The sequence below is a fragment of the Melopsittacus undulatus genome, chromosome 10 (assembly GCF_012275295.1).
Source record: "Melopsittacus undulatus isolate bMelUnd1 chromosome 10, bMelUnd1.mat.Z, whole genome shotgun sequence".
In the NCBI taxonomy this organism is placed as follows: domain Eukaryota; kingdom Metazoa; phylum Chordata; class Aves; order Psittaciformes; family Psittaculidae; genus Melopsittacus; species Melopsittacus undulatus.
In genome coordinates, this window is record NC_047536.1 from 34496895 (window position 1) to 34515515 (window position 18621).

At 60.5% G+C, this 18621-nt stretch overlaps 1 protein-coding gene across 1 annotated transcript in view; it reads right to left on the reverse strand.

Moving 5' to 3' along the window:
• NOL4L (nucleolar protein 4 like) overlaps window positions 1-18621 on the reverse strand; it is a 56058-nt gene that overhangs the window by 4541 nt on the left and 32896 nt on the right. The window contains exons 5-10 of the mRNA XM_034067102.1: window positions 13697-13838; window positions 2921-3192; window positions 2158-2343; window positions 1889-2080; window positions 1681-1803; window positions 1116-1317 (exon numbers count right to left, since the gene is read on the reverse strand). Of these exons, the coding sequence (XP_033922993.1) occupies window positions 1116-1317; window positions 1681-1803; window positions 1889-2080; window positions 2158-2343; window positions 2921-3192; window positions 13697-13838 (1117 nt within the window). The remainder of the gene's footprint in view (window positions 1-1115; window positions 1318-1680; window positions 1804-1888; window positions 2081-2157; window positions 2344-2920; window positions 3193-13696; window positions 13839-18621) is intronic.

The window sequence follows — 18621 nt, forward strand, 5'->3', positions numbered from 1 at the left end:
GAGGAGCAGCCCCAGCAGAGCACTGGCACATCAGGGTAATCAGCCTGGAGGAGGAGGAGGAGGAGGAGGAGAAGGAGGAGGAGGAGGAGGAGGAGGAGGAGGAGGAGGAGGTGGCTTCAAGTGAAAGCAATTTCACTGGACAGAAAAGGCAGCAGTGAACGGAGCCATTTCCCTGCTCACCGAGGGGGAAGGAGCTCTGGTGGGGCCATGGTTTGAGCAGGAATCCTGTGGGCAGCAAACCCTGCAGGCTTCCTGCTCAGCTGCCTGCAGTGCTGCTGCCTATGGAGGGCTGGGCAGGAGCTTGGCCAAAGGGGAACTTCACACTGGTGAAGCAGAGGTTCAGGAATGCCTTAGGAAGGAGCCAGCTGAGCAGGGCCTGGCTGCTCACCCCCAGGAGCCAGCACAGGACATGGGGTGCTGGTGCTGCCCTGGGCAGGACCCATCCCTGCGGCTCCAAGGATTAGGTCTCAGCAGCTGGAGGCCGGGGCGGGCTCTTTATTCAGGGTTAAGAAGCATTAGGAAGGGATGATAAGAGTTAATCCCAGGCAGGCATCTCTCAGGGCTCCGGAAATCACATCCTTCCAAATCCTCGCTCCTGTTGGGGTGGGCAGGGGCAGGGCAGGAGCACAGCACACACCAGGGCAAGCAAAGGCTTGGGGATAGCCACAGAACTGGCCAAGGAGCACCATGGGCTCTGTCTGCCTGCTCCTAACACAGCCAACCCCTGCAGCCTCCTCCTGCCCTCCTGCCCTGCAGCATAGGGTCCTGTTCCCCCAGCCACCCTCCGGGCTGCAGCAGAGCCCCAATGGCACCAGCCCCATCCTGGTCTCCCAGAGCCACCAAGGCAGACTGGGGAAGGACAGGCTCGTACCAGCCCGAGATGAGGGCAGCGATAGGCGCCCGCTCCTGTTAACCATTAACAGCTGCTGCAGATTCCATCCCTCCCAGTGCCACCTCCGTGTCCCTCCTTGCTCCTCAGCAGTCAGAGCTGGGCAATGCAGGTCAGCTGCAGGAGAGGGGGCTTGGGAGCATCCCTGTGCTCCTGTGCTCGGCTGCCCAGCATCAGCTGCAGGGATATGGAGCCTGGGATCCCAGTACAGTGTGTGGTCACTCACCGTTACTGTGGTTGCCCGTCTGGAGGGAGGCAGGCGGCTGCAGGCTGCCCCCCAAGGACCCGTAGCCACGGTAGCTGTAGTTGAGGCTTCCATTGATGTAGACTGGGTCTTGGGAGTAAGATGAAGCTGGCAGTGAGTAGGAGGAGTGGGTGATGGCTGTGGAGTCTCGGGAGTGCTGCTTGTCAAGAGCAATCGGCTCGTCCTGTGTGGTGGGAACACAGACTGAGTCCAATGAGGAACAGGGATGGCAGGTCCTGCTCCCCATCCCTGCTGGCCTCAGGACACCCCACAGGGCCCTGCTGTGCAGCCCTCACTCACAAATGTGTCTCCTTCTCCCCCCCCACCACAGGACGCTGTGGGCTCCATCCATCTCCAGCCTAACACTAACCCTAACCCTAACCTCCAGCCTAACCCTAACCCTAACCTCCAGCCTAACCCTAACCCTAACCTCCAGCCTAACCCTAAACCTAACCTCCAGCCTAACCCTAACCCTAACCTCCAGCCTAACCCTAACCCTAACCTCCAGCCTAACCCTAACCCCAACCTCCAGCCGCCAGCACCGTACCTGGGAGGTCTGGTAGATCTCCAGCCGCATCCTCTTGGCTGCTTTCCGTGTCTCGCTCTCACAGGCAGCAGCCAGGATGTTCTCTGCCATGGCTGAGGTCAGGTGTGGTGGTGTGGGCCTGGTCTGCAGGGACACAAGCAGAGGAGACCCTCAGGTACCTGTGCCCCAGGAGCAGTGGTGCATGGGGGGCAGTGGGGCGGCCGCTCACCATCTCCATCCCGTTCTTCTTCATGCGGCGGCAGGATTTGAGGTAGGTGCGGATGCGCTTGCGTGCCCGCTCCTGGAACTCGGGGAACTGCCGGCTGCAGGACTCGATGATGGCCTGGATCTTCTCCTTGGGCTGCTTGGAGATGGGAACCATCCGGTCCAGGTTCTCATCCACGAACAGGCGCACAAACATCTGCCAAGGAGGAGGGAGATGGTGGAACACCCACATGGAGGCAGCAGGGCTCACCCTCCCCATGGAGCCCTCCTTACATTGAAGGCCTTTAGCCTCTCTGGGTCCATCCCCTCTGAGTCATTGATCTTATCGTTGTCTTCATGGTCATCGTGGTCATCATCATCTTCATCGGCCGTGGGGGCCCTGCCGACGGTCAGGTCCTCGGGGCAGCCGCTGACTTCTGTCTTGATGGAGTCGTAGCTGCCAGAGCTGTATGGAGGGGACTGAGGACACAGGAATTACCATGAGCATCCTTTGCCTGCCCACCTCTGCCTGGGGTCACAGGGAGAAAACCTTTCTCCTTGGTTCACTGCTTCTGCCTTCATTTCTGATGTCCCTGCGACCTGGGAAGATGAACCCATGACTGGGCTTCCCCAGGTGCCAGCTCCTGCCTGCAGGAGGGGACATGGAGACCTCATGTACCCCGTGATGGCCCAAAGTGCAGGCAGCACAGCTCTGCCTGACCCTGTGGGAAACACTGCCTGGACCAAACAGGTTCCTCCTTGCACGGGCTGGGGTGAGATGAGCCCACTGCAGAGCCCTGGCTATGGGGCAGGTGGGATGTGAGGGGTGCCCCAGCTCCCCCAAACCCTCCCTCCTCCTCCCTGCCATCCAGCAGCAAAGGGCTGGGGTCTGGCCAGGCACAGTCTGTCCATCCCTGTATCCCTACAATGGACAGGCTCCCATCCCATTGTTCCCCTCTATGCTACCCCAGTGCTGTGGCAGGAGCCCCATCCCTGCCTGGCTGCTCCCCCTGTGCCATCATGCCCCATCCCATCTGTCCCAGCCCCATGGCCGTACCTCTGCCGTGCTCTTCCCGCTGTACTTGCCCCTGCTGCGCAGCCCATCGGTGCCGCAGCCATCCCCCTGGTAGGAGGGGGTGCCGTGAGCCGGGGCCAGCTTGTCGCACAGGTTGATGGGCTGCTCGTCGGCCGCCGCCGTGAAGTCCATGGGAGCTGCGGGGCCATTGCCGTTCATCTCGGGGAAGGTGCTGTCCCCCTGAGTGCTGCTCGAGGTCGAGGGGTTCAGGGTGGAGGAGCCATTCCCACTGCAGCTCTCTGATGAGGAGTCATCTGCAAGGCAGGGCAGGATGGGTGCTCACCATGGGGTGCCCCAAACCACCCCCGAGGTGGGCGAGCGGCTCTGCCACCATGGCACCAACCTCCCCTGGGCACACCAGCACATGCAGCATGGATGGACGCTGCTTTGGCAGCCCAGGGCTGCTCTGGACTCACTTAGGATCACCACATGTGCTGCCAGGAGCCAGGCCGGCAGTGCCATGCTTTGGGCACCGGGATGCAGCTGGGAGCATGGACACCATCATCACCTGGCACTGCTCCCTTGTCCCTCAGAGCACACCAGACCCTGCCATACCCTGACCATGGCCGCCCGTCCCTCCCATGGGGACAGTCCCTGCACCTCCACCCGGGGCTGCGGAAACCAGGCTTGAATAAGAACTTTGGAATTTGGTCCTTTTCGGTTTCTGTTTGCATTGCAGGGAGGAGAAATGGGCATTGCCGCTCCCAGCGGGTCCTTTGCCTCCCTGTGTGTCCTCCTGGGCCTGTCTGGGGCTCTGGGAGGTGAGGAGCAGCAGCACCAGCAGCTCATGGACAGGCTGTGGGGCAGAGCTGGGGCAAGGGGACAGCACAGGAGCACAGGCTCAGCCGGGTGGGAAACCCCAGAGCTGGTGCTGATGGAGCCAGGTTGGGAGCTCTGTTTGCAGGGACCAGGCCACAGGACAAGGCTCCTCAGGATGATGCTGCAGGAGGGGCAGGGGATGCACAATGTCCCTCCCAAAGCCCAAGTAACCTCCTATACCCTCCATGGACACTCCTGCTCCTGCTTCCCCAGAGCCATCCCCTTCTCCCACCACCCAAACCAGGCAGACCCATTGACCAGGAGCCTGGTGATGGTAAAGCCCAGCCCAGCTCCTGCTTGCATTCACATCCCCAGCGTCCAGCACCATCCCTCTGCCCATCAACAGCTCCCACCAAGCCAACCTACTGCCTCAAAAAGCAGCCCAAGCATAGCAGAGTGCCCAGCTCTGCCTGCACCCAGCTCTGCCTGCACCCATCCCTGCCTGCGCCCATCCCTGCCTGCACCCAGCCCTGCCTGCACCCAGCCCTGCCTGCACACATCCCTGCCTGCACCCAGCCCTGCCTGCACCCATCCCTGCCTGCACCCATCTCTGCCTGCACCCAGCCCTGCCTGCACACATCCCTGCCTGCACCCAGCCCTGCCTGCACCCATCCCTGCCTGCACCCAGCCCTGCCTGCACCCATCCCTGCCTGCACCCATCCCTGCCTGCACCCAGCTCTGCCTGCACCCAGCCCTGCCTGCACCCATCCCTGCCTGCACCCATCCCTGCCTGCATCCAGCCCTGCCTGCACCCATCCCTGCCTGCACCCAGCTCTGCCTGCGCCCAGCCCTGCCTGCACCCATCCCTGCCTGCACCCAGCTCTGCCTGCACCCATCCCTGCCTGCACCCATCCCTGCCTGCACCCATCTCTGCCTGCACCCAGCTCTGCCTGCTCCCATCCCTGCCTGCACCCATCCCGGGGCCATTCCCAAGGTCTCTCCCGTCCCCCCCCCGCAGTAAATCCTTTCTTTCCCTCGGTGCCTCCGCCAGGGAAGGACGCAGCACGTGTGGAGCCGCTTCCTGCGCCAGCCAGCGCCGAACAAAGGAGCCGGCAGCGAGGAGCAGATGGCGGCTCCGCGCCCGGCCCGCACCGCAGCACAATGGGGCCGTGGGGCAGCCCCAGAGCCGCCTCCTGCAGCGCAAACCGCACCGAGCTCTGGGTCCCCATCGGGACCCGGCCCCGGTGCCAGCGCTCGGTGCCCGGCCCCATGCCCAGGCTGCTCCTCGCTCTGCAGGCTCCATCCCCATCCCTTTCCCTTGCACTGATCCAGTCACTTGTGTGAGCACCGACCACAGCTCATCCAGTCCCTGCGGTGCTGTCTGTGGGTGTTGGGGACATCACCTCCCCAGTATGGGGCTGGTCCAGGCAGGAGCTCCTGCTCCCTGCATGGGGCTCAGCAGCCAGCACTACATGGGGCACTCCCCAGGCCAGCCCCTGGGACCAGCTCTGGTCTCCTGCCATAGCCCTGCAGCCTGACCACGGCACAGAGCTGCTGCTGGCTCAGCCATAGCTGTGGGTTAGGTTGGCACCTCTCCTGCCCCAGTGATGGCTCAGCCCTGCACCAGTCCGAGCTCCTATGGGCTCTGCCCCACACTCGCCTTGTGGGGCACGGAGCCAGCCCCAGCACTGGCACCGGTGCCCTCAGCACGGGCGCAGGCGCGGTGCTGGCTCAGCCGTGTCCCCATGCAGGTGGCCGGGGGCACCGGGGGCACAGGATGGCGTCGGGTCCTGTCCCTCCCCCTGCTCTGCACCAGGGGAGATGGGGCTCCCAGAGGGAGGCTCCAGCCGCATCCCTCGATGCCTTCCGCAAGGATTAAGGAGAATTATTGCCATGCCGGGAGGCAGGAGCCGCACTCCAGGCCCTGCCATCAGCCCGGGCACAGCACAGCAACAGCACAGCACCAATCAGCACCCGTCCTGCAAGCCAATGGCAGCGACCTCCTGCCTGCTCTATGGGGTGCAGGCACCCCCGGCACGGCCTCCCCTGTACCATCAAAGCCCTGCCAGGCAAGGGCACCAAGACAGGTATCACCTAAGAGAAGACTGAGGGTGCCCTGAGCATTCCCAACCTGCCCTGGGCATCCCTGCATTGCTCTGAGCATCCTCAACCTCCTCTCAGCATCCTCTCTATGCTCTTGCCCATCCACCCGCAGCCCCAAGCTCTGCCCCAGGCCCTGCAGCTCCCATCCCCATTGCAGTGCCAGTCCCACACCAACAGGATACTGGGGATGAGACCCCAACTTCCCAAGATCTCAGCTTTTCTTCTGTGTTGCACAAAACACACACAAATCAGGCTTCTACCTGACCCTGCTGCATTTACTGATACTGGGTTTGCTACAGCCAAAAGATACAGATAACAAAGAAGATGTCTCTCTCTGTCCAGGTGGAGTAAGAAAATGAAATAGGAATCTAAAGTAAGGGACCAGCATCTACTAAAGAACAGTTCAGTTCAACCCAAGGATGAATGAACAACGAGGTCTGCAAACCCACTCGCTACAGGCAATTGTCTTATTTCTACACTTTAACAGCACACAAAGTGATGGATTAATTCAGTCCTGTGTGAGCAGGGAAACGACCACAAATCCACATGCTGAGGTCCTTGGGTCTGAACGGGAATGGCCTCAGCAACCTGGGAGCACTGGTGTGCTCTGACTGGTGCTGATGGGATGATGCCAGTGCTGCTGCTGCTCCCCAGGCAGCTTCACTGGGGTATCCACCCCCCCACCAGCCCCGAGCAGTGAAGCAGGACCAGGGGACAGGGAGCAGGAGCCCTCCTGTTATGGGTACCAGGTTTAGGCTCCGCTCTGCTGATGGCAGCATTGGCCACGCTCCCAGAGGATCCCATTGCAGTAAAAGCCATCCAGCCCCTGAGCCCGGTGGGTTCCTATGGAGCCCCAAACCCCATGTCCAGAGCAGGGCTCCGGAGCAGCGGGAGCAAGGCCTGGCTGTGCAGCCATCACTGTGTTCATTAGCAACCAGCACGAGCCCGGTGAGCTCCCTGCTCGCGGCTGGAGCTTGGCTACACGAGGAGCCCCTCTAATGAGGATAATTGGGAGCCCCCCTGCTCCACCCCCATGCCCTAATTGAAGCAGATGGAACTGTAAAAACAATGTCACTTCCCAACCGGTTTGATCGGAAAATGAAGTATTTCATCCTTCTTTCTAATCCCCTCCATTGGCTGGAGGCAGAGGAGACCCCAGCACCGCACTGGGGATGCTGGTGAGGCTGCAGAGCCCAATGGAACCCGCCTGGTTCTGAGGCTCCGAACACTGCCCTCCAAGGCCATGGCTGGGGGAGCAGCATGAGGCCATGGGGACACCACATCTGCATCAGCCTCAGCATCTCCTCAGCATCCCCAGTGGTGCCTGGCCCCAAGAGCAAGAAGCAAAATGGCTTCTTGTTCGGCGGCGCCGGGAGGAGGGGATCAGTCACTTATTAAATGAATTAATCAGGGCTCAGCGTTTTCATTTCGAAGTGGGATTATCCTTGATTCTGTGGTGTGGATCCGAGGGGATCAGGAGGGGAAGGGGAGATTCCCAACACCTGCTCCCCGCGTGGCTTGCACGGCAGGGAAGTGGTTGGGTTTAACGGGCGAAGGCCACGGCCCGGCTCTCCCAAGGCAGGGTTCAAGATGAATGGGGCAAATTGTTCCTCCTCCTGTCACATCTCCAGAGCGGACACAAAACCTCTTTTGACTCACAAACAATGAGCTTGTGTAAGAGCCCGCGGCCCACGGGAGCCTCGCCGCAGCCCCGCACCATGCGGTGGGCTGGGGGCTGCCTGCTCCTGCCTGTGCCCTGCCGGGGTGGGACCCCCTGCCCAGCACCACCATGGCACCTCTTGGCCATTGCCAGCGCGTCCTTGGGTGATGCAGCCACCACCGGGTCCCACTGGTGTCCCTTGGTCCATGGACCACCACAGAGACACCGGCTCTGCCCATGGCCAGCGGGGTGATGGCAGAGGCTGCTGCTCCCACCTGAGTCCCCATCACAACCAGGAGGATCCTGCCCTGTTTCACCCCACCACGGCACAGGCTGGAGCATCCCACCAGCGCCCGCCTGCAACAACAGCCAGGAGGATGAAAAGTGCCATGAATTATTCACTCACAAAAGAGCCGAGAAAGGGGAAGCAGAGGAGGAGGAAAGCCTGCGAGGAAGGGACACTTCATACAGATTGGAGAGACCGAGTGGGAACGGGGGCCCCGCGGGGGCCGGGCAGCGCTCACAGGGCTGGAGCATGGAGCCCGTCCCCTCCAGCCCATGGCCTACAAGATGCATCCCGAAGGCAGCAACAACGCTGCTGGGGGCTATGGGGCTTATGGGGCTGGGCAGTGTCCGGTTAAGATGCTCTATTTCCTGTGTTCCTCCGTTAGTGCAGCCCTCGCTGTGTCCCAGACCCAGCGCCGGCACCAGCAGACATCTGGCCCCGCAGGACACAATGTGGTGCTCGGCCAGACAAGGCAGCGCTGTGCGGCCGCTCCCCCCCCCTCCTCGCCACAACCGTGCCCCCCGGTGCCATCTCCCCCCAGCGCCGCTGCCCAGGACCTCAGCACAGCCCTGCAATGGGCACCTTCCCGTGCCCCGATGCTCATCACCCCCCACTGCAGACACAGCCCTGCCACAGACACTGTCCCCTGCCCTCCTGAGCCCGTCCCTGCTGCCACCGCTCCCCATGGCACCTGCTGGAGCCAGGACCTGCCCTCACCCCGGGCAGGAAGGACAAGGTGCAGAGCAAACCCCTCCTTGTGCCACCGCCGCCCGCAGCCACCCGGATCCTGCCGCAGGGAGGGACCAGCCCCAGCCCCACACTGCCGGGCACTGCCTCTCCCCACGCCAAGCAAACGGGTTTGGTGGCTTTGGGCAGGATGCACATGGAGCTGGTGCCTGCAGCACAGACCTGGCACCAGGGAGACCCTGCTGCCCACCGGGCACGGCAGAGCGGTTCTGGCCCAAGCCACTGGGCTCTGCACCCCACACGCTGTGGGGCTCACCCTGGTCCCTGCTTTAGATGGGGAGGAAAGTGGGGGCACAGGCACCTCTCTGCCCCAGACTAAGGAATAGCCCCCCCAAACCCGAGCCAAGGGGGGGCCCAGGCCCCGCTCAGTGACAGACACCACATCCCTGCAGCACCCATTCTGCACCTCTCACCCTGCAGCTCCTCACCCGGCGCCAAGAGGAGGGTGTTTATCACTGGCCAAGGCCTTTGCTCGGGAGGAGCAGATGTGCCCCTGAAGAGCAGGCAGGGAATGGAGCCACCAGCCCAGGGTGCACAGCAAGGCAAGGACGCGCCTGCTGCCTTGTGTGGGGACAGCACAGGGGGGGGCACCGCAGAGGGGAGAAATACAGAGCCAAGCACAACAAGATAAGGTCACACGTGGCTGTTGTAAGGCCTGGATGCTGGTCCATGACTTGTCTGGGACAGGGACATCCAGTGGTGCTGTCAGAAGCCCTGAAGCACTGTGGAGCAGTGAGGTTCTGCAGCCTGGGTAAGGCAGGGCATGTGCAGCATCTCAGGAGCACCTCACCAAGCTATGGGGCTGTGACCCTGAGCTGCAGGACATGAGCCATGGGAGAGAGGACACTGTGCCTGGGACGGCTCCATGCTGTCCCTGTGTGCCCAGCGCAGGGTGTGATGTGCTCAGGACAGCATCCTGAGGATCCCTGCCTGCCTGTGTGTCCTTGAGGTCCCTCCTTGGAGCGTTCCTGAGGGACATCCCCACCAGTCGGAGCCTTCCCAAGCAGCCGCCCCAAGGGATGCCCCAAGGAGCATGTGCCTGTGCGGTTAAGTAGGTTAAGAAAGTCCTTTCTCCAAGGTCTGGATTAGCCACTGCTGCTGCAGGCAGAAGGGCTCAGCAGGACGCTGCCACTCAAGTGAGGGCTGCACGCAGGGACTCAGCTGGAAGGGACCTGTCCCAACATGGTGCCATGCAGCAATCCCATGCCCCCCATGCAGGGAAAGCAGATCTTACACCTGGGAGCTTACTCCTCTTCAGGAGCATGGGACAGAACAGGCTGAGAGCAGCAACCCCTGCCCATGGGCTGAGCACTGCTCCGGGGTGATGGAGCTGGAGGCACGGCCAGGGATGAGGCAAGATCCATCCCATCAGCAGGCCCAGGAGCTCCAGTGACAGGCACAGGGGACAGCAAGATGGAGCAGCACTGAGGGTTCATCTGCTCTGTGTGCTGGCTCCTGCAGACGTGGCCCTCCAGGATGTCCTGCACAATAGCTCCACTTGAGCAGCAAAGGGCTCGTGTTGATCTTGCTGTCGCTGTGGGCTTCCTGCAGGCTCTGAGCAACATCCGATGGGGAAGGGATGTTGCAGGAGATTCACGTTTTCCGTGCTGGGCCACAGGACGAGTAACAAAGGACAATGGAAGGAGCGAGCGTGTGCTCAGAGCTGGTGGTGTGTCCTGCATCCCACCATGCACCCATCATCCCAGCGGGAGCCTGGCTCTGCTGCTGGTGCTCGCTGGTGGTGCCATCTCTGTCCCTCAACCACCGAAGCCATTGGGTCTAATCTGCTCTCCCTGCTGCTCCAAGGGCTGATGCTGGCTGCACTGTGGCTATCCTGGGCCAAAGCTTATGAACAAGGGGACAGAATGAGGTATTAAAGCATTGGCTTCCATTCTAGCTGCTTTCTAGCTCTGAAGACTGAGCAGGTACCTGCGTATCAAAGCATGGGGTGATGGTTCCCTGCTCTCCTGCCTCTCCACATTTCACACCACTCTGCTCACGTGCCATAGGAGAACACTGGCTCCTCCTCTGGAAGACCTGGAGCTGGTGCCTCTGTACTTTAAACAAGACCTTTTTACCAAGCCTGTCAGACGATCCTGCTCCCCCACAGGGCAGCTCTTCATTAAAACTTCATACTTTGCACCGTGTCTTACACTGCAGACACACTCTGAGCATCCCACCCGTCAGGCAGCAGCAATTCAGTAACTCAGGAGGATTTCCAGAGGTTGGAGAGTACCGAGTCCTGCTGCAATGGAGGTGATGTGAGACCCCTCCACAGTGCTGGGCTGCCTGGAGCTGAGCCTGGCTGCAGGGGAGGCTCAGGGCTCGCTGGTGGCAGGAGGCTGGGGCTCTATGGGGCTCTGTGGGGCTCTGTGGGCAGCCGAGAGCAGATGTGGGCACACGTCCTGTGCTGGCAGGGAGCACATTAACCGCTCTGCGCAGGGCACCTTGGCCAGTTGGGCTCCATGGAGCACGCAGGTCCCACGGGCTGGTTTAGATGGTTTCCTTGGGGAAGTCTTGCACGTGTGTGGCCTTTAAGCCAGGGTGAAGCCAGTAAAACACATTTGCTTCCAGAAAAAAAGAGCTTTTATGGGCTGAGAGAAAAGGAAACCCAAGAGTGAGACACTTTGATCCATGTGCATTCCCTTCCCGTGCCAGTGATGTGCCTTCCTCCTGCAATGTGCTACTCTCACTGCCCGCTGCCCTCCTGGGTTGCTCCATTGCTCTTCCCTTCTCAGCCTCGTGTGCTTGAGTCCTGGGTGGGAGCCTTGGCAGCAGGACTGGCACAAGGCCTCTCACCCCAGCAGCACTTGTCTGATCTCCAGGCTCCAGTGCAGGTCATGGACATTCACCAGTGACAGAACCTCTCTTCAGTCCCTCTGGATGGAAATCCCAGTCCCTGGTTTCTTCCTCATGGATCTGGTCAGTAACCCTGGGATTGCCTTGCTTGCTCCTCAACTCCATCACTTGTGGCCTGCCAAAGCCCACCCAGTTATGCTGCTGCCACCCCTGGGGACAGCCTGGGACACTGGCACTCCTCACATAAAGCAAGGGACTCCATTGCTCACCACTGAACCTTAGGGAAGGAATTAAAGGAGCCAAGAAGGGCCCCAAAGAGGACACCTGCTTCTGAAGAGAAACCACAGGGCAGGAGAAATTGGAAGCATTTCCTAGGAGGGCAGAGAGGGGATGGAGAGAACATCTTCATTTGCCTAAATACGCAAGTCCCTTATTAAATTACTGCCCTGTCAAGTAACAGTGCTCAGCAGAGGGATGAAAACTGTGTCATTGTAGATGGTAAATGAGACTTGGGAACTGGGTGGACAGGGATAAGGCACAAGCCTGAAGCTTCCCAATGGGAGAACGGTGAAGTTCAGGGGGACACTGAGACCCAGCCAGGCCGTGGCTATGAGATGAGGCAGCTCTCGCTGGGGCAGAGGCTGCAGCCTGGTCCCCAAGAGCCAAAAGCTGCTGATGTGAGCGGCTGGGCTCCCACCCAAGCACCCTCCCTCCTGCCCCACACGGGCCCCCCCAAGCAGAAGTGCCCCTGGGTGCAGTGCAGGCAAGTTTCACATCCCCTGAGGCTGCTGCTAACACCAGCATAAAACCAGCAGCTTCACAAAACAGCAGCTCTGCCATAGGCTGAGGGGACACAGGCACCGGACTGAGCACAGCAGTGTCCCTGCTGGTGCTGCTGCCCTGCACTGAGCACAGCAGTGTCCCTCTGGTCCTGCTGCCCTGTCCTGAGCAGAGCAGTGTCCTGCTGGTCCTGCTGCCCTGCACTGAGCAGAGCAGTGTCCCTCTGGTCCTGCTGCCCTGCACTGAGCAGAGCAGTGTCCCTGCTGGTGCTGCTGCCCTGCACTGAGCACAGCAGTGTCCCTCTGGTCCTGCTGCCCTGTCCTGAGCAGAGCAGTGTCCTGCTGGTCCTGCTGCCCTGCACTGAGCAGAGCAGTGTCCCTGCTGGTCCTGCTGCCCTGTCCTGAGCACAGCAGTGTCCCTGCTGGTCCTGCTGCCCTGTCCTGAGCACAGCAGTGTCCCTGCAGTCCCTGCTGCCCTGTCCTGAGCAGAGCAGTGTCCCTGCTGCCCTGTCCTGAGCACAGCAGTGTCCCTGCTGTCCCTGCTGCCCTGCCCTGAGCACAGCAGTGTCCCTGCTGGTCCTGCTGCCCTGTCCTGAGCAGAGCAGTGTCCCTGCTGGTCCTGCTGCCCTGTCCTGAGCACAGCAGTGTCCCTGCTGCCCTGCCCTGAGCAGAGCAGTGTCCCTGCTGGTCCTGCTGCCCTGTCCTGAGCACAGCAGTGTCCCTGCTGGTCCTGCTGCCCTGTCCTGAGCAGAGCAGTGTCCCTCTGGTCCTGCTGCCCTGCCTTGGAGCAGCCCAAAGCCACCCAGGGAGACCTGAGAGCACAAAAGCCCTTTACATCCCCTGGGGTGGTTTTCCAGTCCCCGTTCTTAAAGCAGCACTGACCCAGGCCCGGTTGCCCCTCAGCTCCTCTGCTCCCTCAGCAGCACCAGGCTGGGGACATGAGGGATTCAACCTCTTGAGCAGAAGTCGGTAACAGCCCAAGCACCGAATCCTTCCAAGCATCACAGAGGTGAACCCTGACCCCAGCTCGCACTTCTACCACTTATTTACTCGCTCTTTTACTTTCAACTAGCACGTTTCCCAGGAGCAACTCACCCCCCATCACCAGACACTACTGCACACCCAGCCCAGTGTGCCCCCTTCTCCCCTTCCAACCGCCTGCCCTGAGAGAGGAGACCCCCACATCCGCCCCATGCTCCCATCACTGTTAGCTATTGCAGATCACACAGTTCTGGCCTGGGGGATCCAATACATTGTCTAAGGAGCAGCTTTCCAAGCACAGAAAGCTGTGACCTGCACTGTGCAGCCTTCGCATCTTTCCTGCTGGTCAGCACCCACAGCCCAGCACTAACAGGGGCCTCCTCATCACACCCAGGGAACTACAACCTGATGCCTTAGGAAGGGATTTGGTGACCTTTCTGGAGGAGCTGGGATCGGGGTCCCTACACAAGAACCATCAGCTCGGAGCTGGAGAGGGCCCTGGCTGAGCAGGAACCCAGGGGCTGAACGGGAAGGACTCGAAGCCTGCAGGGCTATGAAATCCATCCTGCAGGTGGGACACCTGATCAGAAAGGACTGGTTAATGTTTAATAGGCCACAAAGCATCCTGCAGCAGAGGCACTCACCGTCCTCATGGCCGGGCAGGTTCTGCGGGCTGCGCATGCTCTCGTCCTGGCTGGGGCTCAGGCTGGAGTTCAGGTGCTGGTCAGCTGAGATCCATGTGGAGTCGTTCATATCAAAGTCCTCGCTGCTCACCGATGTCTCATCCTGGGGGCAAGCAGGAAAGGGTTAACAAACCCAGCCGGTTTCATCCTCCCTTCCCTGCCTTTAACATCTCCTCACCCAGCTCCTTCCTAACACCAATCTGTGGGGCAGCTCCTGCCCCCAGGATCACTCGCTGGCCCCTCGGCGCTCCCCATGGCCACACAGCCCTTCCCCGAGGTGGCTGGGACGGGCTCTGCTTCCTGCCTGAAGACGTGCCTGAGCAATGGCACTGTCTCTAATTGAGGACAATTAGAAAGAGCTCGCATCCTGTAGGAGCGGATGGCTGAGCCCTGGAGTTTACCCTTTAATCTCCCTCCACCCAGCTTGGTGCTGGTGAGGCAGAAGCGTGTGGGAGCTGAGCATGGGGACAACCCCATTGAAATGGCTTCATAAAACACCTCAGACTCTGAGATCAAATCAGCGGCTGCAATGGGAATTGCCAGAGGGTTGGCACAGGCAGGGAGCAGCCGATGGGGCAGGTCCAGAGAGCAGCACCCATCCCCATAGACCTGCACTGCCCAATGCTGCAGAGGAGAGCCAGCCCCAGCACCAAGCGGCTGCTCCTCCAGCCCTCTCCAAAGGGATATTGCCTCTGTATCCACACCACAATGCCAACACACACCTTGGGAAGCAGCTGGGGGAGTGAGGTCCCTGGCGAGGCAAGGACACCCAGCCTGGACCAGCGCCTGCTCCCCGGCAGCATAGATGACATTCCTCTCTCCCACTCCTGCAGCTGAAAGGACATTTTCTCTCTCCCTCTCTCCCTCCTCGCTAACCTTTACAGTACTTGGAGACACAGCCCTTGGATTGCTTCCAGCGCCGGAAAGGTCAGCCACAGGATTTCAAAACCATCACCAGAAAGGCAGCACTGAGCTCCTGAATGAGAGGAGGGGCTGCAGGACCTCCCCAGCCTGAGCTCCGAACACACAGCTCGGGAGGAAGCAGAGACGTGTTCCTGAAGGAACACGCTCCTGCTGCTGATCCCTTTATCCGCCTTCCTCTCCCCGCTCCCCTCCCACAGCAGCCACCGCATCCCAAGCCCTGGGGTGCAGGGGAGCACCAAAAACGTTTCCAGAACGGCTTTAACGGCGCTTCCCTTTGATTGAAGCATTTCAAAGGCTTGTAAAGTCCCTGCTCTTCCAATTCCTCTTCCCTCCCCCTGGTCCTGAGATAAAACCCAACCTCCGCTCCCTTTCCGTGTAAGAGCAACTGGTAAGTGCCCCTCCAGCCCTCGCCTGTGCCCCCAGCCGGTGCCCCGGCCGCCCAGTGCTGCCTGCCAGCTCTAACTGGGAACCAACAAACGTGTATAGGAGCCAGGTTTGTGCTCCCCGTCCCTAAGACATCTGCTGGCTCCCGGCTCAGCCGCCCCCAGCCCGATCCCTCCATGTGCCTCCCGGGGAGCTTCCTGGAATTTACAGCCCGGGAAGCCCCACACGCAGCAGCGGATGGAGGGACAGACGGACGGACAGGGCTCAGCCGCCCCTTGGGTGCCCACCAAGGCAATGGGGACACCCACACCCAGCCCTGTGCCCAGGGCGAGCAGGGCAGGAGGGTGGTGGGAGCCAGGGGGTCCCCAGCTCAGCCCAGCACCGCTGCCAGCACAGCCACAAAGCAATCCTGCCTCTCCAGAAACTCCATCTTGCACAGAGAGGAGCAGAGCTGCAAAGGTCTCCCCGTTGCACACTATAAATAGTCTCTTTATTGTAAGCATTTGCAGGGAGGCAGCCACCCTAATATCTGGCCTTCTTCACAAGGCTTATTCAAGATTACTGTCAGAGCTTAGGAGACAAATGCAAATGCCAAGGTCCTTGCTGCCCACAGGCTCTCACCTGTCCGAGGAGGAGCTCTGGAGCAACCTGTGATGTATTCAGGAAGCGCCTGGCTCCAGGGCTCAGTTACAGCCTCAGCACCCAGAGCAGAGCCTGGGAGGCACCCAGGTCTCCATGTGCTCAGGAATGATGGTGTGACAGGAAGGACACCTCACATGCACACACTGTGCAAAGCGCTTCACACGGGTGCATCCCCCTCTTGAGGTACAACAACATTCACTCTCTGCCTGTCATACCACAAACTGATAAGCAATAGATGACTCAAGTCAAACACGGCTGTCACACATACACCAGTCCAGGACCCTGCCACCGGCAGAGAGAGGAGGTGGTTACTGTGGGACCCTGGTGGGCAGCCCCATCCCCATATCCCCACTGTCACCCTTGCTTCCCAGCCAGAGTTTCCCATTTCCCGGCACTGATACCCTCAGCCAGAATGCCAACAGACACCTCCCAGCAGCACTCAGCTCCCACAGCACAGCCCATCCCAACGGAATGCTGAGCAACCTTCCAGCAGCAGGGAACAGCCAGAGCCAGCAGCTCTGCCCATGCCATGGTGCTCCAAGAGCTCCTCACACCTTTGTGCCTCTTCCCTAAAGCAAGAGAAAGGCCCTGACCTCAAGCACAGCTCTGGCATCCTCAGCTGCATCCCTCATTGGGACATGAGGCCACCAGCAAACTCCTTCCTCAGGACACACCTTGGAGACCAAAGGCTCAGCACTTGGACCTCCTCATGTCCTCCTCATGCCAGGACAATCCCAAGGACCTGAGTCCCCAGCAGTGATACCCAGAGCACCAGCTCTCCAGCCATGGCCCAGCATCCAAATATGGGACACCAGAGTGGGATCAACACCTCCGGCTGGGTGGGCAGCTCCGGATGCCCACACCCTGGCTGAAGGCTGAGCCTCAAAGCGCCTCCACCATCCAGCCAAACAAGGAAGCGTTTCTCAAGAGCAGCAACAGCTCTGACTCGGAGCAATACGGTAAATCTAATCTACCCTTCCACCCTCTTTTGGCTTGCAAGTCAGGCAGCTCATTCTTTTCCTCTCTGGGTTCTCAGGAGAATTCTCTCTGCTAATTTCTTCTTTCCTGTAAACAAACTTCAAATGAAACTTTCATTAGAAAACAGAACGCAATCCATTACCAGCACCAGGCTCGGGACCCGCCGCCTTCTGCCCTGTTCCACAGCACTCATGGCAGGGATGGGAGCGACAGCGGCCGCCCCAATGGGCCAGCCCGGAGCTGAACCCCAAACCCCATCCCTGCCGCCCTGCTCCTTGCTGCCTGCCCAGCTCTCCTCACCCCGCAGCTCGGTCCCATCGCTTTGTTCCCAGCGTCCACGGGACTGATCAAGGGTCAGCAGCTTGCGTGCGGCTCCTCTCCTGCCAGGGGAAGTCGGATCCTGCTGGTGCATTCACAGGCCACACCCAAGCGTTGGAGCAGGGTTTGGAAAACAAGGTCCCTGCTCCTCTCCTTATCTGCAGCCCAACGCTGGCAGCTGCTCCGCAGGCACCGCAGGGGCTGGTTGTGTTCACCCCATGGCACGAGCAGGACTCATGCTCCGTGGCTCTGTCCCACTTCCCACTCCCCAGCCTTCGAGCACTGTGGGGAGGCGTCTGCTGAGCCTCAACTTCCTTCCGAGCCAGGAAAGGCTGATTCTTCCTATTACAGAGCTGGGTCCCCACAGCCACCCCGGCTGCTTCATGCACACAGAGCATCACTGGCAGATCCAGGACCACCAGCAGGACCTCCTGACTCCAGGGCTGTCATTGCCAGGCAGGGTTTCTTCTCCAGTGGCTCCTGTAGTGCAGCTGCATCAGGGCAGGGGGGAAGTGACTCCCAGAACCACAGCTCGCAGACAGATGCGAGGCTATCGGTAACCTGCTTATTTTACAGCAGGCTCAGTTTCTCAGGGACTGCCTCGCAAGCCTCTCTCCAGTCATTTACATGCTGTGCCTCACCGGAGTCCAGGCTCCGCACCTCAGGACCGTTTGTTTTCCCTCTTTAAGCCCTTAGGTTTTAAACCGTGTCCTTTCACACCACATCCTGCTATCCCGATGGGATTTCCTTCCACGGAGCAGGAACTGTGTGTGTGCAACCCCCCAGCACACAGCCATGCTCAGCTTCCCACCAGAGGCTGCCGTGTTTTTAGAGTCAACAAAAGGCAACACGAGCGTGCCAGCCCCGGTGCTGCTCCGGTGCCGTGCCCGTGCCCACCGGCCCTGCCCGGTACAGACACCCCCAGACCTGCAAACACCCCACGGCGCTGGGGGCCGAGCACACAGGAAGGCAGCCTCATCTCTGCCTCAGCCACTGTTTAAACCCAGCCCTCTGAGCATGCCAAGAAGGTATTGAACCAGATTTGACCCTAACTTAACCAGTTCAGCACAGAGAAAGGCTTACTAATGGAAGATAAACCACTCCAGGTCAAAGATTGATGCTGCAGCCACAGATACAGGGGTGGTCATTGCTTCCAAGAGCCCGAGGAGCCTTTAAAGCACACGGTGTTTGGAGGCTGAGGCGAGTGCCGGCGCTGCTGCTCCTGTGCGCAGAGCACACCCCGAGCGGAACATCCCCACGCTCTTTGTCAGGTCACATCCTTATTTACTGAAATTCCTGCTCATTTCTACGGGACGCGACAAAACCGAGTGTTTGTAGTTCCCCAAACCGGGCAAAAGAGTCCATGTAGAAGGCGAGCGGCGAATGGAAGAGGAAGGGGAGACCATCACCCCCCTGCCCCCCTTCCCCGGGGTGTCCTAGTGCCCCAACAGAGGGTGCAGGGCAGGGGGTGCCTCCCGGCCTCTTCCCCACACTCCTGCTGTTCAGCGGGAAGGTGCTGAACCCGGGGCTGCCGGACCGGGGGCACCGAGTGCCCCGGCCCCGTGTGCTCCCCCTGTCCCCGGAGCCCCGTACCGGGCACCGGCACCGGCACTCGCCCCGGCCGGGCCGGTGGTTGCTCT